Genomic DNA, 21,334 nt, shown 5'->3' on the forward strand with positions numbered 1-21,334 from the left:
CACAGTCACGTGATCAAAATTCAGATCCTTGGCAAGTGATTGCGATGTCCCCGGTCAAGTGATCCCCCTTTCTGACAAGCAGAATCAATGGGGAAGCCTTGTTACTAAGTCCACATTCTGGCCAGAGGGACCCGCTGGTTCGAAAAGGGGGTCAAAGAGGCAATTGAGTAGCTCTCTCTCAACCGTGGGGGAGGGATACGACACCCACCCACCCCCATCTCCTCTTCACAACAGAGTCCTTTCGGCACTTCCAAGAAGGTTCCACAGCCATTCGCACTCTGATTCAGGGGATTCTGAGGACACACGTGGCCTCAATGGCTCTCAGAGAGAGAACTAACAACCAGAGGACTGCAAGGAATGTACATCCTTCCATTCCCCACCAGTCAGTCAGAACTGAAGAGGGAGGGAGGGAGGGAGGAGGAGGAGGAAGGAAAGGACTGTGGAGCCCTTGGTGCTCTCTGAGCTCCATTGTTTTCTTGCAGACATTTCCTGACCCAATGTTGTGGCTCCCGCCCCCAAACCTGGCCCCATGCCAGAAAGTGCCTTGGAGCCGGGCCTGCTGCCAGAAAGTGACTTGGACAGTGAGGGGGAAGGGCCGTCAGGACTTACCTCGGAAGCACCGGCCTCCCTGGCTCAGCTCCAGGAGCCAAAAGCAGGCCAAGTGAAAGAGATAACGAGGCCTCCTTCCCCTGACTCTTCCCCCCCCAGGCCACGCCTGCAGACCCAGCTGACAGCAATCAGGCTTGGCTGAATCCCAGGTTTCGTAGGCAGGAGAAAAGGGAACAACAGAAGCAAGGGTGGGGCAGGCCTAGCAAGTGCTGAGTCATGGAGCCACACCCCACAGGATATAAAAGGCAGCAAAAGCTGGCGTGTCTCTTTGTATCAGGCAAATCCACGGATTGACTAGAGCTGAAGGTCGTGACTCACTAGCTTCTTGGCAGCTAACGAGGGCTCTTGGCAGACGCTGGCTCTTTTGTCGCCAGAGTTGATAAGAGCCGGCTAATTAAGCCATCGTTTGGACGGAGGCGAGGAGGACATATCACCCAACTAGGGAACACCATCAGTGCTAGAAGGGAGAGGGGTTTGCTCTCTGTTTATGTTTTGGGCTTAAGACATTCCTTAAGCAAACTGCATTTTCTGAAAGACATTCTGTGGAGCTGGGCCTCCCCTGTCCCTTTCTTCCACCACAAACACGCCAGGGACCAGGGGAGCGACCCCCCTTCTCCATCCCCCCAAGGAGCTCACCTCATCCAGAACCGACGTCAGTTCTGTCTGCAGGGTGTCCCATCCATCGCACAAGTGGGGAGAAGGCAGGGCAGGGAAGGCAGCATCCATGGAGAGAACAAACAGAAAGAAACGCCACATTTTCAAAGCAAGGTCACATCACTAGAATGTACATCTCCCGCATTGAAATTAGTCAGTGAATTTAATACACAGAAGGAAGCCATGTGTGAAATATTGTACAAGATTTTCTGGTTGATCTGGAGCCAGTGTTCCTCAGCCTTGGCCACTTGAAGATTGTGGGGGGATTTCTGTTAGAATATTCATGACTGGGAAGACATGGTAACAAAGTCAGCCAATGAATAGGCATAGCAACTAAGTCAGCCAATTGGGAGCTGAGACAGACTGGAGCCAGGGCGTGTCTTAGTCTTCAGCTTCTGATTCTGCGCAGAGAGAAGAGAAACTGAAACCAGTGTCTGTGCATGCTGTTTACTCTGCTAAAATGAAACTGTGAATCTTCTGTTGGTATTGTAAACTTATTTCATGTATTATTGTGTATATAAAGAAGTTAATGAATCCTGCTGAATCATTTTATCTGTGTGTGCTTCTGGATTTGATTTTTGCAACAAACTCTGACAATTTCAACTCTCAGAATTCCCATCAGCATGGCTGGCTGGGGAATTCTGGGAATTGAAGTCCACCCATCTTCAAACGGCCACGGTTGAGAAACGCTGTCCTAGTGAACAAGGCTCAAGAGTGCCAATGAATTATTTTCGAAAGCCAAGAGTCCAATCTAGCAAGCCTTGTAGGAAGAGGTTGACCATTGCAAACCACTGCACTTAACTGCCCCCCATATCTCCAGACCAATCTTTAGGGCCATGGGAGAGTCTTTAAAGCCCCACAGGAGCTGAGCATGGCTCTTCCTGAGACTCAACAACAATAAAGAAATGAAGGCCATTGTCATCTCATGGGAGGAGGGTGTGGGTGTTGTTTTTTTTTAACTTTCCGGCCTAGCTTGTAGCTCTGGGACTTCCTGGTAGTTCCGTCTCAAGGACGAACCAGGTCTAACTCTGTTTAGCTTGGTTGACATCAGGCAATGTTGGCTAGGAGCTGTTTCTGCTGTGGTTTGGCTAGACAGCCCAAGAGCTGGCCTACAGTCAGATTGAGGTACAGACCTAAAATATTGGCAATAAAAGAAGTCTAACAGGAACCTTCAAAAGCTCCTTCTCTTCCCGGTGGGAAAACAAGTCCCGATTAGGAAGAGGAATTTGAGGATGTGGGTCCCATCGTCCACAGCTGCACTAAGACCCAGCCTTTGTTTTCCAACAGGAGTTGTCCCGCCCATTCTGGGCATCCAGAAAGGAACCATGGGTGATGGGGAACAAACAACCAAACCGGTGTTGTGACATCAGATTGGAAGCTGTACACTAGTTTTTCTCAACTTATCAAGTTTAGGATGTGTGGACTTCAATTCTCAGGAGTTGAAATCCACACATCTTAAAGTTGATAAAGGCTGAGAAACGGCATTTCAAATTTCTCAACTTTACAGTGTGTGGACTTCAACTCCCAGAGTTCCCCAGGCAGCGTGGTTGGCTGGGGAATTTTGGGAGCTGAAGTCAACTTAAAGTTGAGAAGGTTGAGGGAAAAGAAGGAGGAACTGGAAGGTGCTCTAACTTTTTGTACGTGTCTTGCCTTGTTGATGTTTGAGCGGCTCCCACAGAGAAATTATTCTCCAGAGCCCCTGAAGGCAGGACGAGAAGCAACAAACCAATCAAGGAGAGAAGCAACCTTGAACTAAGAAGGAATTTCCTGATAGTGAGGAGAATTAATCAGTGGAACAGCTTGCCACCAGAAGTTGTGGTTGCTCCAACACCGGAGGTCTCCAAGAAAAGACTGGACAGCCATTTGTCGAGGATGATCAAGGTTCTCCTGCTTGAGCAGGGAGTTGAACAGGAAGAGCTCCAGGTCCCTTCCAACTCTGTTATTCTGTTAGATCACCATTTTGAGGAAAGCTCTGGATTCTACAGAGATTTTTGCTTTCAACCACAATCCTGCCCAGCTTGGTGATGACCCAAAGCAGAAAATGTAGCTTCTATAGGCAGTCTTACCTCAAAGCCTGGGACATGATGGACAGCTGGCTGAAAAAAAATACAACAGATATCCAAGTTACAGTCTGGCTCTGAAAGGAACGGGAAAACTCTGGAATGGCAAGAGTGGAAGCCTGCACATCTTAAAGTTGAAAGGTTGAGAAAGAGCGCTTGACGTTCCTCAACACTCTGGCACTTCTCAGCTTTAAGATGCATGGACTTCAACTCCCAGAATTCCCCAGCCAGCCGCTTGAAACTTCTCAACCTTGTCAACTTGTGTGATGGCCCAGGACAAAGTCTGGGATGCTTCAGAAATGCACAAATCCTGCCTCACGCAAGAAGAATGGCTTAGCATTCAACAGGCCTGCATCCAGTTTTGGTCACCACATTACAAAAAAGACTTTGAGACTTTGGAAAAAGGGCAGAGAAGGGAAACTAAGAGGATTAAAGGTCTGGAAACTAAAACATAGGAAGGATGGTTGCAGGATTTGGGTTTGGCTAGTCTAGAGAAAACGAGGACTGGGGAGGACATCATAGCAGCGTTCCAGTATTTGAGGGGGTCAATTTATTCTCCAACGCTCCTGAAGGCAAGACAAGAAACAATGGCTGAAAATTAATCAAGGAGAGAAGCAATCTGGAATTAAGGAGAAACTTCCTAACAGTGAGGAATATTAATCAGTGGAACATCTTGCCACCAGAAGTTGTGGGCTCTCCATCACTGGAGGTTTCTAAGAAGAGACTGGAAAACCGTTTGTCTGAAATGGTCGAGGGTCTCCTGCTTGAGCAGAGGGTTGGACTAGAAGACCTCCAAGGTCCCTTCCAGCTTTACTATGATTGATTGATTGATTGGTATCACAAATCTTGCTTCTCCCTTGTGCAATTTCACTAGAAAAGTGCTATGTGTGCACTTTCAAGGAGCATCCCGGGGCAAATTGCCACAGTTCACAAGCCAAAGCCCAAAGTCCTTCAATGGTTTCAGATGATTGCATGTAGTAGGCGCAGGGTTATTTTCCCCCAGGGCTCAGACCTGGTTCTGCCGTGCCCCCATCCCCACTGGCTCTGTCCCTGGGATGTCATCCCAAGCCCAGCCACCAGCCATTTCCTTCCAACTTCAAAAGCCACAGCCAGGCACCCTCCTGGCCCTTGCCAACATCACCCAGGCAGTGGGCCAGTTGGCAACTCTGCCTTGCCAGGACTCCTCTACCTCATGGACCGTCCCGTCCCTGGCCTGCCCAGCGCAGAGACATGGCAAGATCTCCCTCGGCTGCTTCTGGGCAAGACCTTGACCACACCCGTTGGCCTCAGCCCAAGATGTTTGGCTCCAGCTCAAACCAGGTCTGTCCCGAAGCAGGGGAGAAAAGAGACTGGAAGAGGGGCAAGCAGGACCATTGGCTCCAAATGTCCCTCACCCCCTGCCTCCAGGGCCTCTGGGCCTTCAGTCTTTCTGACAAAGGGGGAGACAGGAGGTCAGAAGCAGGAATGACAAGGAAGAACCGAGGCAGTGGCCTCCTGGGAGGGGAGGAGGGCGGCTGATGCCAACACAGTCTCAGTGGGACAGTCACCATCCTGACAAAAGGTAAGCTGTGGATTGGGAGTTTGCCAGGAAATCCCAGGGAGGAGGGGGGAGGGGAAGGGGGAGGAGGACGAAGAAGAAGAAGGAGAAGAAGGAGAAGAAGGAGAAGAAGAAGGAGGAGGAGGAGGAGGAGGAGAAGGAGAAGAAGAAGAGCTGGAGGAGAAGGGAGAGCTGGGGAGGAGGAAGATGAAGAGGATGAAGAGTAAAAGAGAAAAAGGGAGGAGGCGCTGGGGGCCAGGAAGATGAAGAAAAAAAGGAGGAGGAGGTGGAGGAAGAGAAGGAATACGAAGAGGAAGAAGAAGAGGAGGAGAAGAGGAAAATGGAGGAGAGGAAACTGCTTCTGATGCCCAGAAACGACAGGAATGATTATCTCCAGGAGGTCCCCCGTCCTCCGCCTGAGCCTTTCTCTTCCCAGCTGGGCTCCGGGCTGTGAGGTGACTGACAGGGCTGAGGCCAGAAGCCCAGGGAAGCCCCCTCCCAAGCCCTGCAGGGTGGCCCAAGTACCCCTCCTAAGTCCAAGAGCGCCACCGTGTGGCCAGCACCAGACCTTGCATCCTTTCAAGACGGGCAGCTGGAATTAGCAGCCAGAAGTTCCTGTGGAGGAACAGAGGAGATCTTGCAGGAGCAGGAGACCCCCCCACCCTCCCACCCTGACTTAGAAATCACTTTTGGGGGGTGGGGTCTTGGCACCCTCGCCTTCACAGGCATGAATTTTACATTTATTTTACGCCGGTGCCAATACAAGACAGGCTACTCCGGGTTTTATTTTTTTGCATTAAGAATAGCTATTGTGTATTATTATACAATCTGAGTATTCTAAACTATATCAATTATGTAATTAATTATATTATTATTATATACATTATAAAAAACAGGGCTCGTTTGCAACCTGCTGCTTAAAGAGAGCCAGGGTTAGGGGACTGCCACCCCCTGCAATGTCATTTGCTTCCAGCTAGTCCTTGAGTTACAACCATAATGCAGCCTCCCCATCATGGTCTTAAGTCATAACATCAATCGGGCCACCTATGTGACTGACTCAGTCTTACGACTTTTTTGCAGCAGTCGCTATACAAGTGCTGCAGTCGTTATGCGAACCAATGGTGTCGCTCTAGGCCGGTTTCACCAAACACTTGGAAGCAAATGCCGGTTTTCGTAAAACTCGATCCGGTGGCTGCAGGAAGCTGCCAACAGCCATAAATGTGGGTCAGTTGCTGAGGTCCAAAGGGCAGCCAGGTGGCCACAGGGAAGGACAGTCGTCAGAACTCCTAATCCAGGGCGTAGGGAGGTCCTCGTAACTTTGAACGGTCGCTAAGTGGTCAGTCATAAATCGAGGACTACTTGAAAGGCTGTCAGGATAGGTGTGAGGCAGTGATGAAATCCAAATTCTTTTACTATCGGTTCTGTGGGCGTGGCTTGGTGGGCGTGGCAGGGGAAGGATACTGCAAAATCCCCATTTTATTTATTTATTTTATTTTATTTATTTATTTATTATTCATACTTTTATACCGCCCTATCTCCCTAGGGACTCAGGGCGGTGTACAGCCATATTAAAAAACATATATATATATACAAAGTAAAACATTAATTTAAAAAACTTATTACATAGGCCGAATATTAAAATAAAGATATAAATAATAAAACCCCATTTAAAACCCAATTTAAAATGTAAACATTTAAAAATTTAAAAAATCTAGTCCAGTCCTGCGCAAATAAATAGATGTGTCTTAAGCTCGCGGCGGAAGGTTCGAAGGTCAGGAAGTTGGCAAAGTCCTGGGGGAAGTTCGTTCCAGAGTGTGGGAGCCCCCACAGAAAAGGCCCTTCCCCTGGGTGTCGCCAGTCGGCACTGCCTGGCCGACGGCACCCTAAGGAGTTCCTCCCTGTGAGAGCGCACGGGCCGGTGGGAGGCATTTGGTGGCAGCAGACAGTCCCGTAAGTACCATTCCCACCCCACTCTGGGGCCAGCCAGAGGTGCTATTTGCCGGTTCTCTGAACTACTCAAAATTTCCACTGCCGGTTCTCCAGAACCTGTCAGAACCTGCTGGATTTCTCCCCTGGTGTAAGATCCTCCGACCTCTTCCATGTCCTTGGAAGCAGAATCCGGCTGAGCTGCATCTGACCTTCCTCCAGCCTTCAGGTCTCCTGCTCCCCTGCTTGCTTCCTTCAGGAGACCCCTGCCCAGTCTTAAAGTCCTCCCCCCCACCCGCAAGCCCCCAACTCACCTTCTCTCTCTGGATCAGCTCAAAGGCAGCCAGCAGCTCCCCTGCCGTCCGGCTGCCCTTCACGATGGGATACCAGGACAATCTCGGCGTGTGGTCAAGAGTCGGCTTGCAAACGCAGCGGCCCAGGAACTCATCCGCACCCTGGTCGGAGGGAGGAAGAAGAGGGGATTTTGAGATCCTTCTTCATCTTTTTTTATATTTCCAGGTATTTTTACATCTATGTGTTTTTATTACATTGTAAGCCTCCCAGACCTGCCTAGAATTATGAAATGGTGGCAGAAAAAATTAATAAAGGGAGGGAGGGAGGGAGGGAGGGAGGGAGGGAGGGAGGGAGGAAAGAAGGAAGGAAGGAAGGAAGGAAGGAAGGAAGGAAGGAAGGAAGGAAGGAAGGAAGGAAGGAAGGAAGGAAGGAAGGAAGGAAGTAAGTTAGAAAAAGAAATGTGGCTGCTAATTTTAGTATTTCCATGCAGTCTCACTGTACTGATATGGTAGAAGAAAATTTTTTTAGCTTAGGGTTGAACTGTGGGGTCCTTGTTACTCCAGATCTGTGCTTGGTAGTTTCTTGCAGACATTTCATGATCCAAGTAGGTAACCTTATCAGTGCTAGAAGGAAGTGGGGTATGCAGAGAGAAGGAGGAGGAGGAGGAGGAGGAATGTGGGGTGCTTGGCGGTCTCTGAGCTTCGTGGTTTTCTTGCAAACATTTCATCACCCAAGTAGGTAACATCATCAATGCTAGAAGACTGTTATGATTGATGTCGTTACCTAGTTGGGTCATGAGAAGTCTGCAAGATGCTACCCGTAGGTTGTGATATCTCTATTGTCTTCTTAATGCCCGCCCACAATCTCTGCCCTGACAAAAACTGAGCTGAGAGGCTCCTGCTCGGCCAGCGGCTTCTTGCCCTCTGCACACTTACGTAAGTGTCATGGTCGTAGATTTCAATCACAATGCTGGGAGGGGATTCAGCAACATTTTGGGGAGCCCCAAAGATCTCGATCTCGTAGAAGATCAACGTTTGGTCCCAGGTGGGGTTTAGCGTATTCTTTGCTACCACCGTCTTCTGGCTCTGGTGCAGGAAGGAGACGATGGCGTAAGGGTCTGTGAAGGACAAGAGAAGGAGAGGATGGGATGGTCCACCTTCCCTGGGGCCCAAGAACAGGACTGAGAAGGATCTGCCTCAGAGAAAGAGCCCTGAGCTTTTAGGATGCAGTCCTCAACTTACAAGAGTGTCCCAAGGGAGCTTTTTTCAAGAGGCAGCTGGACTTTGAAGGCGTTTCGCTTCTCATCTAAGAAGCTTCTTCAGCTCCATTTCCACCATTCAGTCAGAACTGGAGAAGCGAAACATCTTCGAAGTCCAGCTGGGACAACCGTGACCTGGAGGACTGAGAGTCTCCATAGACATTCAACTTACGAGAGTTCATTTAGTGATCATTCAAAGTTATGACAGCCCTGAAAAAAGGGACTTTGGGCTGTTTTCACATTTACAACGGTTCCAGCATGTGTCCCTGTGGTCACAGGATCAAAATTCAGATGCTTGAGGGCTGACTCCCATTTCTGATGGTTGTAGCGTCCCCGGGTCCCTCTTTTGTGACCGTCTGACAAGATAAGACTCCAAGCATTGCCCAAGAAGATGGCAGAAGTCCAGACACTTCGCCTAGCTTTGAAAGAAGCTTTGAACCACTGTTGAAGCAACATTTCTACTTGCCTTTCTTTGCCTCCATCTCCACCACCTTCTGCCCCATAATCCTGCACCTTGTCTGCCCCTCTTGAACCCCAAGCTACATCATCACCCCTGTTGCCTTCTTGCTGAGTCATGACACACGTCTACTCACCCATATTCCTAGCGATTGTCCCATGGAGACTCTCCACCATCCAGGTCATGGTTGCCCCAAAGGGGCTTTTTCCAAAAGGCAATGGGACTTTCTTGGGTTTTTTTTTTCCTTTGAAAACATTTCGCTTCTCATCCAAGAAGCTTCTTAAGTTCTTCACTGAAGAAGCTTCTTGGATGAGAAGTGAAACGTTTTCAAAAAAATAAAAGCAAGAAAATCCATTTGCCTTTTGGAAAAGCACCTTTGGGCTATTCCTAGTCATATTATCACCACCAAGAAATGATGCCACTTTTGACTTTAACAGGAAAAAATCAGAGATGGAGCACATAGAAGGAGGTGGCATTCTTGAGACAGCTATAAATTAAAAAAAAACACCTGGGCTTTAGGAATCTTCTGAGAATAAATGAATGTAGATTTCTTGGAGGAGGCCATCTTCAAAGGATAGCTTACCATTCCTGCTTCTTCAGTCAATACCATCTTCAAAACTGAATCAATCATTTTTGAATTTGTGGACTTATCAACCAAGGAGCCCAGTGGAGACCCTGCTTCTCCTCCAGATCTAATCTCAAAATGGTTTTAAAACCTCCTTCTGAGGCTGGGAGAAGCCAAAAGGCTTGCTGCCCATTCTCTGATATGAAGAACAGTTGCAGGAACTGGGTATGCCTAGTCTAGGGAAAAGAAGGACCAGGGGTGACATGACAGCAGTCTTCCAATAACTGCCACGAAGAAGAGGGGGCTAACTTTTTTTCCAAAACAGGACAAGAAATAATGGATGGAATCTAATCAAGGAGAGAAGCAACCTGGAATTAAGGAGAATCTTCCTAACAGTGAGAACAATTAACCAGTGGAATGACTTGCCACAAGAAGTTGTGGGTGCTCCATCATTGGAGGTTTCAAGAAGAGATTGGACAACTCTTTGCCTGAAATGGTAGAGGGTCTCCTGCTTGAGCAGAAGTTGGACTAGAAGATCTCCAAGGTCCCTTCCAATTCTGTTGTTCTGTTATTCTTTCTATGACCAGGTGTATCCATCCATCAAGCCAAAAAGAAGGCCAGAATAGTACAGGTTCTCCTTCCATGGGCAGAGGGTTGAACTAGAAGACTTCCAAGGTATCTTCCAACCCTGTTATTCTATGTTCTAGATGTCACCTCCAGATCTAATCTCAAGGGCTTTTAAAACCCTCGTCTTCCTCTTGAGGCTGGGAGAAAACAGAAGGCTGCCCGTTCTTTAATGCTGGGCCCTGAATATGGTGCTCCTGCCCACCCTCCACCCCCCACAACTGCCTTTGTGGGCCTTCCCTCCTAATGCAAGTTTTGAACCACTGAGCCCGATGTGATCCGTCTCAATCAAAATAGAGCTGGAAGGGATCTTGGAGGTCTTCTAGTCTAGCCCCCTGCTCAAGCAGGACACCCTATGCCATTTCAGACAAGTAGTTGTCAAGTCTCTTCTTAAAAACCAGCAGCGATGGAGCACCCACAACTTCTGGAGTCAAGCCGTTCCACTGATTAATTGTCCTCACTGTTAGGAAGTTTCTCCTTAGTCCCAGGTTGCTTCTCTCCTTGATGAGTTTCCATCCGTTGCTTCTTGTCCTGCCTTCTGGTGCCTTGGAAAATAAGTTGACTCCTCTTCATTGTGGCAGCCCCTCAAATATTGGAAGACTGCTATCATGTCACCTCCTAGTCCTTCTTTTCTCTAGACTGGCCAAACCCAAATCCTGCAACCTTTCTTCGTATGTTTTAGTCTCCAGGCCTTTAATCATCCTAGTTTCTCTTCTCTGCCCTTTGGAAAAAGTCTCAACATCTTTTTTTTGTAACATGGTGACTAAAACCGGATGCAAGTATTCCAGGTGTGGCCTTACTAAGGCTTTATAGAACGGTACTAAGACTTCACGTGGTCTGTTCTGATGGAAAGAGGCATCTTAGCTATGTCTGAATGTGCTTTCTTCTGTCCTGGGTCAAAGGAAGACCGACTGTGCTGCCGTCCACCCAATTTACAAAACCCTTTCAAAAGACGCCTTTGTCTCCGCTTTGCATCCATACCAGGTTTCATTTTTATGACCCTGAAAAGGGCTCCTTTATGCTTTGTTCCGCCAACAGCAAATCACAATTCCATCTTGTCTGCATCTGGGCCGGCTGTTGTCATTGGCTGCCGTCCATGCAAAGAAAGTTACTCCCACTCGGTCCAGCCAATCAGGCAGGATGAGGTCATTCTTTTGGAGACAGACTTTGAGTTCAAGGCAACAAACATGCTCAAAAACACACACACACACACACGCATGTGTGCGTGCGTGCAGAAGAAAGGAGATTTTATGGGGGGGAAAGAGCAGATCCCTCTGGGTTTGGCGTAGGTGGTGATCGCTTGGTCCCTCTTCAGGAACCGAGGACAGAATAGCTTACTCCATCAAAGCCACCTCAGAACAAGAGGGGCGTCTGTGGGTCCATTCCGGAAGGGCAAACGTTGGGGGCGAATGGCATATATACATGCACTGCACCAGCCCCAGAGAGTTGCATGTTCCAGTGGAAAAGAGGGATTAGGTCAAAATTGTCAAACAGGGAATATTGGCCTTTTCATCTCATCTAGACAATTCATCTGGAAAGTCTGGTTCCACTCAAGTGTTTGGGAAGAATTTCCAAATTATCTTCTCCTGATGAAGGAGAAGATTTGTAGCTCAGGGTTGAAATCAGGGTCTCCTGGGGGGGCTCTCTCAGCTGGGTGGTTTTCTTGCAGACGTTTCATGACCCAACTAGGGAACATCTTACCTGAAAAACTGTCTTTATCCATGGCCAGGAGGTCCCTTGCCTGGTAGACGTAGCAACGTAGATGGTAGCGATTTCCATCTTTAAGGAGAGAAACACAACAACACATCAAAAGCAACAATATTGAACTGGACATCTTGCTTCAGCATGAAGGGTCCAGAGCAGGAGTCTCCAAATTTGGCAACTTTTAGACTCCTGGACTTCAAGTCCCAGAATTCCCCAGCCAGCTTTGCATATTGGGGGATGCTAGCTGGGGAATTCTGGGAGTTGAAGTCCACAAGTCTTAACGTTGCCATGTTTGGAGACCCCTGGTCTAACACCATCCTGTGTCCCTTATCAAGGTATGTTGTTGTTATTACTATTTTATAGTTTCATTCTTCTTTCAATATCTCTGCGACCCACTCGGAACGTTCCAATTCTAAAGCAGATCAAAAATAATGAAATAAAACTCTCCCCAACATGACAAGAATGGAATGGAATGGGAATGGTGTAGAATAGAATAGAATAGAATAGAATAGAATAGAATAGAATGGAATGGAATGGAATGGAATGGAATGGAATGGAATGGAGTGGAGTGGAATGGAATGGAATGGAATGGAATGGAATGGAATGGGACTGGAATGCGAATGGAACTGGAACAGAACAGAACAGAACAGAACAGAGTTGGATGGGTCCAACCCCCTGTTCAAGCAGGAAACCCTAAACCAGGGTTGTCAAACTCAATTTTATTGAGGGCCGCATCAGGGTTATACCCTCTGCCAGTGAAAACGGAGCTCGGGAGGGCCACGTGAGGGTTGCAGGAGGCCGTGGCAGCCCAAAACAGAGCTCGGGAACCCATATTCATTGGCAAAGCACTGTGGGCCGGTCCTTCACTGTTTCCAGGGCGGCCCCGTGGGCCAGATCTAAGTACCCTGTGGGCCAGATCCGGTCCCTGGGCTTTTGAGTTTGTCACCCCTGCCCTAAACCATTTCAGTCAAATGGTTCTTTTATCTCTTCTTAAAAACTGCCAGTTGTTGGAGCATTCACAACTTCTGGAGGCAGGTTGTTCCCCTGATTAATCGTCGTGACTGTCAGGAAATTCCTCCTTAATTCCAGGTTGTTTCTCTCCTTGATTTCTTTCCCTCCGTTGTTTCTCATCTTGCATTTTGGAGCTTTGGAGAATAGTGTGACACCCTCCCCTTCCCCCCCTTGACAACCCCCCAAATATGGCTCGGAACGTTTCCAGCATCCCTGCCTCCAAGTCCATGCCCGTCTCTGACCCACGGATTCCCTCTTTCTGCCCCCCCAGGGGAGACTTACAGTCAAAGATGCACGAAATGGTCGGTCGGTTGACTCCGAAGTTGAGAGTCGACACGGATTTCCCATCATCGCTCTTGTCGTCTGTCACTCCACCCTAAAGGAGAAGGCCAAGGGGCAAACGCTGCCGGCTCTATCCGGATCGCGGGAACCGGGAGCACCAGCAGCAGGGAGTTCGGAGAACTGGTAGCACCGGTGGAGGGAGGTTCCGCTCCCCCCCCAAACCGGGACGTCATCACGTCCCGGTTTTGATCATCTGCACATGTGCAGAAGGCGCGCGCACATCAGCGAACCGGTAGGAAAGGCAAGTACATTTCACCCCTGGAGAAGTTGGTTTCATTTTGCCATCTCCACAAACACACACACACACACACACACACACACACACACACACAGAGACAGACACTCACTTTTCTACAGAAAAAGATATTTTCAACGCACACAGTTTTTTTTTAAATAATGTATTTCTATTTGTTTGCTTTTTGGTTGTCGAGGCCCAAAATTTCTGTTGCTAAGTGAAACCTTGGTTAAATGAGTTTTGCCCCATTTTACAACCTTTTTTGCCACCATTGTAAAGTGAATCACCTCAGTTGTGAAGTTAGTAAGAGTAACTGAACTGTGGCGGTAAATCCAGGACCGCCTGCATGTGGTAATTGATGGGGGCTGCAGTCCTGCTTTGGGGTGGTGTATTCAGGTTTAGAAATGGACCTTCTATCATTCCAGACAGGTGGCTGTCCAGTCTCTTCTGAAAAGAGTTCACTGATGGAGCACCCAGAACTTCTGGTGGCAGGCTGTTCCACTGGTTAATTGTTCTAATTATCAGGAAGTTTCTCCTTAATTCCAGGTTGCTTCTCTCCTTGATTGGTTTCCATCCAGGAAGAGGAGTTCTTGAGTTCTCTTTGAACTTCGTTGTTTCGTTGCACACGTTTCCTAACCAAACTAGGTAACATCATCAGTGCAACAAGGGAGTGGGGTTTGCAGAAAAGAGGAGGAGGAGGAAGAGGAGGAGGGGGGGACGATGACTGTGGGGTCCCTGGTGCTCTCTGAGCCTGGTGAGATTCTTGCAGACATTTCATAACCAAACTAGGTTACACCTTCAGTGCTTGAAGGGAGTGGGGTTTGCAATGAGGAGGAGGAGGAGGAGGAGGAGGAGGAGGGTCCTTGGTGCTCTCTGAGCTTGGTGGTTTTCTTGCAGACATTTCATGATGTAACTAGGTTACATCATCAGTGCGAGGCTCCCTCATTTCAATCCTGAGCTACAAATATTCTCCTCTGTTGGTTTCCAGGGTCTGAAGAAGTCATTAAAAGCAAAACCTCTGACCACCTCACAGGAGCATCTCGTGGTTAGGATTGGGGCCAAACCTTGCCCACAGCCAGATCCTTTGCACAGGGATTGGGTGGGGGTGGGGGCGACCTGAAAAGGCCTTGAAGTTAAAGTGCCGGTCAGTCCCAGAGAGCCGAGCTGAGATGCTGAAGCCCGAAATCCTGGCTGCCTCTCAAGGTGAGTAAGAAAATAGAGAGCTCTCGTTCTTGTTTTCTTTCCTTTTTAAGAAAACCACATGACTCAATGTTATATATTAACTTGTTTTAAAACTTAGTCCAAATTGTTGGGCGGTGGGGGGGGGAGGAGGAGGAGGAGGAGGAGGAGGAGATGACAAATTGTAGCATAAAAGAAAATTCGGAGGCAGGAGGAAAGATATAATGAAGCCTTTGTGCTGGAGCCCAAAGATTATGAAATCCAATGTCTTTAAAAAAAACACCAGGATATTAGTTAAGAAAATAAATGGGGGAATGGGGGAGGGTTGGGGGGGGCTGTTCCTACCCCTCCTCTCAACATAGCCGTGAATCCAGTCACATAAGAAAGAAAACAAGGCTGGCAGGTAGTTGCCACTGCTTTGGAAGGAGACCATCTGAACCAGGCCGAGGGCGTCAGAGTAACAGAATGAGGGAAGGGGCCTTGGAGGTCTTCTAGTCCAACCCCTCTCTCAGGCAGGAGATCCTATTCCATTCCAGACAAATGACTGTCCAATTTCTTCTTCAAAACCTCCAGTCACGGAGCACCCAGAACTTCTGGTGGCAGGCTGTTCCACTGGTTAATTGTTCTAATTATCAGGAAGTTTCTCCTTAATTCCAGGTTGCTTCTCTCCTTGATTGGTTTCCATCCAGGAAGAGGAGTTCTTGAGTTCTCTTTGAACTTCGTTGTTTCGTTGCACACGTTTCCTAACCAAACTAGGTAACATCATCAGTGCAACAAGGGAGTGGGGTTTGCAGAAAAGAGGAGGAGGAGGAAGAGGAGGAGGGGGATGACGATGACTGTGGGGTCCCTGGTGCTCTCTGAGCCTGGTGAGATTCTTGCAGACATTTCATAACCAAACTAGGTTACACCTTCAGTGCTTGAAGGGAGTGGGGTTTGCAATGAGGAGGAGGAGGAGGAGGAGGAGGAGGAGGGTCCTTGGTGCTCTCTGAGCTTGGTGGTTTTCTTGCAGACATTTCATGATGTAACTAGGTTACATCATCAGTGCGAGGCTCCCTCATTTCAATCCTGAGCTACAAATATTCTCCTCTGTGGGTTTCCAGGGTCTGAAGAAGTCATTAAAAGCAAAACCTCTGACCACCTCACAGGAGCATCTCGTGGTTAGGATTGGGGCCAAACCTTGCCCACAGCCAGATCCTTTGCACAGGGATTGGGGGGGGGGGGGGCGACCTGAAAAGGCCTTGAAGTTAAAGTGCCGGTCAGTCCCAGAGAGCCGAGCTGAGATGCTGAAGCCCGAAATCCTGGCTGCCTCTCAAGGTGAGTAAGAAAATAGAGAGCTCTCGTTCTTGTTTTCTTTTCTTTTTAAGAAAACCACATGACTCAATGTTATATATTAACTTGTTTTAAAACTTAGTCCAAATTGTTGGGCGGTGGGGGGGAGGAGGAGGAGGAGGAGGAGGAGGAGGAGATGACAAATTGTAGCATTTTCGAAAATTCGGAGGCAGGAGGAAAGATATAATGAAGCCTTTGTGCTGGAGCCCAAAGATTATGAAATCCAATGTCTTTAAAAAAAACACCAGGATATTAGTTAAGAAAATAAATGGGGGAATGGGGGAGGGTTGGGGGGGGCTGTTCCTACCCCTCCTCTCAACATAGCCGTGAATCCAGTCACATAAGAAAGAAAACAAGGCTGGCAGGTAGTTGCCACTGCTTTGGAAGGAGACCATCTGAACCAGGCCGAGGGCGTCAGAGTAACAGAATGAGGGAAGGGGCCTTGGAGGTCTTCTAGTCCAACCCCTCTCTCAGGCAGGAGATCCTATTCCATTCCAGACAAATGACTGTCCAATTTCTTCTTCAAAACCTCCAGTCACGGAGCACGCACAATTTCTGGTGGCAGGTTGTTCCACCGGTTAATTGTTTCTGACTGTCAGGAAATTTCTCCTTAGTTCCAGGTTGCTTCTCTCCTTACTTAGTTTTCCCTCCGTTGCTTCTCCTTGTCCTGCCTTGGGGGCCTTTGGAGAATAGGTGGCCCCCCCCTCCTCCTCTTCTCTGTGGCACATCAATCGAAGTCGACCAGTGTGAAGAGTTGGAGATGCCTGCCATAGAGGGCCATGTCGCCCAAGGTCAACGGGATCTGAAGCCTTGAGCCCTGATTGACATGAGCCCAGCTTCGTTTAGCCATCAAAGCCGGCTGGATGTACATCCCACACGAAGCCATAAGCTCTGGTTTACAAACGAAGAGGGTTGGCTGAGGAATTTGGGGAGCTGAACTCCCCAAGTCTTAAATTTGCCTAGCTTGCCAAACCCTTCAGGAAACTGAATCTTCTCCCTCTTCTCAGACATTGAGCCGACCTGTGTCAGACGAAGGAGACGATGGCCGTGGCTCCGGGTGTCCCTGATAACGGAGGGTTCCCCATTTGTGCTGGTCAGAAGAATGGTCTCCTCCTCCATGCGCTGGTCAGCTCCCCCCGTCTCAACCATAAGAGAGTCCTTCATTTAACACGATTCCCTTAGCGACCATTCAAAGTTACAACAGCACTGGCAAAAGTGACTTGGGACCATTTTTCACACTTACAACCGTTGCCACACACCTGATAAAACATTCAGATGTTTGACAACTGCTTCGTTTTTTTTTTATTTGCATTTATATCCCGCCCTTCTCCGAAGACTCAGGGCGGCTTACACTGTGTCAATCAATAGTCTTCATCCATTTGTATATTTATATACAAAGTCAACTTTTTATTGCCCCCCCAACAATCTGGGTCCTCATTTTACCTACCTTATAAAGGATGGAAGGCTGAGTCGACCTTGGGCCTGGTGGGACTTGAACCTGCAGTAATTGCAAGCAGCTGCTGTTAATAACAGACTGTCTTAGCAGTCTGAGCCACCAGAGGCCCGTATTTATGACGGTCGCAGTCTCCCCGGGTCAGGTGATTCCCCTTTTGCGACCTCCTGAGAAGCAAAGTCAAAGGGCGGAAACCAGATTCCCTTAATAGCCAGGATACATAAATACAGAATTGCTGGAAGGGTCCGTGGAGGTCTTCTAGTCCAACCCGCTTCTCAGGCAGGAAACCCTCGACCTTTTCAAAGAAATAGTTGTAGTAACCGTGTTTGTAACTCCATGACTGCAGTGATTCACCTAACAACTGTGGCAAGAAAGGTCGCAAAATGGGGCCAAACTCACTTAACAACTGCCTCGCTTAGCGGTGGGGAGCTTGGGCTCAATTGTGGTCGTAAGGTGAGGACCAACCGTACTTGGGGGAAAGGAAGGAGGGCTGGGGGAGGAGCAAGAGGCAGTACCTACCAAGGCACCTTCCAAGGCGAAGACAGCTGCTGGGCCCGTGTGCTCCAGGGGCTCCATGCGACGCCTCCAGCGCCGACGGCGAAAGGAATCCGTTTTGCGGTATTTCATGTGGAAGGTCCAGCCGAAGAGGGAGGCGTATTCCCAGCCTTCCCCTTCCAGCTCCTCCTGCTTATACTGGAAGGAAGAGGATTTCATTTCAGTGACAGGTAACCAAGACATCTGCTAGTGGAGAAGGCTTAATAGAATAACAGAGCTGGAAGGGACCTTGGAGGTCTTCTAGTCCAGCCCCCTATCAAGCCGGAGACCCTAGACAATTTCAGAACAAATGGCTGTGCAATCTCTTCTTAAAAACCTCCAGTGTTGGAGGACCCACAACTTCTGGTGGCAAGCTGTTCCACTGGTTAATTGTTCTCACTATCAGAAAATTTCTCCTTAATTCCAGGTTGCTTCTCCCCTTGGTTGGGTTCCCATCCACTGCTTCTTCTCCTGGCTCCTGGTGCGTTGGAAAACCGCTTGACCCCCTTCCTCCTCTCTGTGGCAGCCCCTCAAATATTGGACCGCTGCTCTCATGTCTCCCCTGGTCCTCCTCTTCCAAACTTTTACAAGCACAGAATGATAAGAGTTAGAAAGGACGTTGGAGGTCTTCTAGTCCAACCCCCAGCTCAGGCAGGAGACCCTACCTAGATCAGTGGTTCTCAACCTTTTCTTCATCACACAACCCCTTTAAATGCCTTTTGTGGTCACGGATCTCCAAGACCTGACTCAAGATTGAAATCATAACATTTCTTCAAGCTTTTGGGGACCCCTATGACAATATCAAAGCACACACACCCCAGGGGTCTGCTGACCACAGGTTGAGAATCACTGCTCTGTATCATTCCAGACAAATTATTTTCTTCAAAACCTCCAGCGATGTAGCACCCACAACTTCTGGAGGCAGGCAGTTCCACTGGTTAATTGTTCTCCCTGTCATTTATGGAGATTGTCTCAGTTATCCCAAAGGTGCTCTTTCCAAAAGGCAGCTGGACTTTCTGGGTTTTTTTCCTTCTCCTCTGAACTGAAGAAGCTTCTTGGATGAGAAGCAAAACTTTTTCAAGGGAAAAACAAAGTCCAGAGTTGCGTTTTGGAAAAGCATATTTGGGAAACTGTGACGACGGAGAACCCCCAGAGACATCCCCCCCCCCAACCCCAGAGGAGGTTTCCTGGCATCCTCAGCCCAACCCATCTTAGGGCAAGGAAGGAAACCTTGAACCCAGGGCCACCAAAGGCATCTTGGAGTCTGGGTTGGAGATCGGATGAAAGGAACATCGGAGAAAAACAAGCCACAATTACAAGCCACAATTAGAGCATGTGAGCAAAATGCTTCCAACCAGCCAATCCTACCATCAACCGGTCTTGCAATTAGATTTATTATTTTATGGAATCCGACATTCCCCTCATCCCTGAGGCTATCCTGGCGTGGGTGTCTCTTCGGTCTCATTCCTTAGGAACTTCATGTGCATCTGCCTGCTCTATTTTTAAGGCAACCGACTCATCGTTATGTTTTAAACATTTGTTGAAATCCACAGTTTTGGCCGGCTACGTGGATAACTTCTTTAATCCTAGGACAAGCATGTGAAACATTTCCTATGTTTTCCACTATGGGCATGTGGAAAGTTCTTTGTCCACATTCTAGCATTTTTTATACGTGCGGCAACAGCTAAGCTCCCAACCCAGGGCACCATCCAAGGGGAATAATCCCACATCAACCACACGGAAATAAACAGCAGACATTCTCAACAGAAGAAAATAGTAAATTGCCCTTTATATAAAGTGGGGGCATTGGGGATGCCTAGCAGAGACCTCTTGATGATCTCCTTGGAGAGCCAGCCTGGTCTATAATGATCTAAAAGAACATTTGTAGCTCAGGGTTGAAATGAGGGCTGCATGCTGCTCTCTGAGTTGGGTTGTATTTTTGCAGACATTTCATGACCCAACTAGGTAACATCTTTAGTGTTAGAAGGGAGGGGTGTGTCTGTGGAGAGGAGGAGGAGGAGGAAGAGAACGACTGTGAGTCCTTGGTGGTCTTTGAACTTGGTGGTTCCGTTGTTTCCTTACCAAACTATGTGACATCATCAATGATAGAAGGGAATAGGGTTTATCAAGAGGAGGGAAAAGAAGAAGAAGAAGAAGAAGAAGAAGAAGAAGAAGAAGAAGAAGAAGAAGAAGAAGAAGAAGAAGAAGAAGAAGAAGAAGAAGAAGAAGAAGAAAGAAGAGGAGGAGGAGGAGGAGGAGGAGGAGGAAGAGGAGGAGGAGGAGGAGGAGGAGGAGGAGGAGGAGGAGGAGGAGGAGGAGGAGGAGGAGGAGGAGGAGGAGGAGGAGGAGGAGGAGGAAGAGAGAAGAAGAAGAGGAAGAGGAAGAGAGAAGAAGACGAAGAAGACGACTGTGGGGTCCTTGGTGCTCTCTTAGCTTGGTTGTTTGCTTGCAGATGTTTCATCACCCAACTAGATAACCTCATCAGTTCACCAAGCTCAGGGAGCCTCAAGGACCCCACAGCAGCCCACCTAGACGGAAAGCCTTCTGCTCAAGTTGACCTGAGGCCCAACAAGGCAAGCTTCTCTTGGGTGACTAGTCCGGCAGGGTCTCCAGCCATCTCCTCCATAATCGCCCACATCAACGGGCTTCTGCTTTAGCCAACCACAGACAAATCCAGTCCAAGCAGCTTACAGGAAGAACGCAACTCACCGCTTCCTCAAGGAGCAACCAATCAATGTAAACAGCGCATAGGCTCTGTGCAATCTGCTCATTTCGAGCCCGGTTAAAGGAGAGGCGATTGCATCCAGCTTAGCTTTCAACAGTGGCAGCCTCATGGACCTCCACACGGAACACAAATCTGGTGAGCTTCTGGTCTCAAGTCATCATGAGTCACATCTTGCTTGATTCTGGGACCACCATGTTGTCCTCCAAGCTGGATGTGATGACCGACTGTGGCCGATCAAAGGAGTTGGCCAAGCCACTCTGTCCATCCTCAGGGACAGCTTGTTCTAAACTCTTCTGGAGGAAACAGAAGTCATGACCCTGAGTGAGGTTCCACCACAGGATCGTGAGGGAGGTTCTCCCAGAGGAAGCAAACTGAGAATTGCAATATTGTTGGGCTGCTGGAAAAGGAAGCTGCTTTCCACAAGAGTGACCCTCACTGCATCTCCACCACTACCACGTCTATTATTCTAACAGCAGATGCAAACTGCCAAGAACTTCTCCAGAGTATTTGTGGCATCTGTTGTGCAAGGGTGACACCTCGAGGAGAGCAGAAACACTGCCAGTAGCAGACGGTGTTATACCAAGTTGCTTCATGAGACGGTTATTTACGGTGTCATGGTTTGTCTGAGTTGGTAGTTCCTTGATTGGGGTATTGTTTATTACTCGATTGTTGGCTGGTATTAATGTTGGTGTTAACCTGTGCTTATCTGGGTATTGAACCACCAAGAAAATTCCCACCAACACTCGCAAGGCAAGTCACTTGTATCTAAACAGAGAGCAAATCTCACTCCCTTGTAGCATTGATGATGTTACCTAGTCAGATAATGAAACAAGAAAAC

At 48.4% G+C, this 21,334-nt stretch overlaps 1 protein-coding gene across 1 annotated transcript in view; it reads right to left on the reverse strand.

Annotated features, from left to right (window-relative positions):
* The window catches only part of DYSF (dysferlin), a 154,535-nt gene that overhangs the window by 59,304 nt on the left and 73,897 nt on the right, over window positions 1–21,334 (reverse strand). Inside the window, exons 30-36 of the mRNA XM_058193062.1 lie at window positions 17,757–17,930; window positions 12,982–13,075; window positions 11,686–11,763; window positions 8,016–8,197; window positions 7,101–7,241; window positions 3,330–3,359; window positions 1,246–1,272 (exon numbers count right to left, since the gene is read on the reverse strand). Coding sequence (XP_058049045.1) covers window positions 1,246–1,272; window positions 3,330–3,359; window positions 7,101–7,241; window positions 8,016–8,197; window positions 11,686–11,763; window positions 12,982–13,075; window positions 17,757–17,930 — 726 coding nt within the window. The remainder of the gene's footprint in view (window positions 1–1,245; window positions 1,273–3,329; window positions 3,360–7,100; window positions 7,242–8,015; window positions 8,198–11,685; window positions 11,764–12,981; window positions 13,076–17,756; window positions 17,931–21,334) is intronic.

This window comes from Ahaetulla prasina, chromosome 8 (assembly GCF_028640845.1).
Source record: "Ahaetulla prasina isolate Xishuangbanna chromosome 8, ASM2864084v1, whole genome shotgun sequence".
Taxonomy (NCBI): Eukaryota; Metazoa; Chordata; class Lepidosauria; order Squamata; family Colubridae; genus Ahaetulla; species Ahaetulla prasina.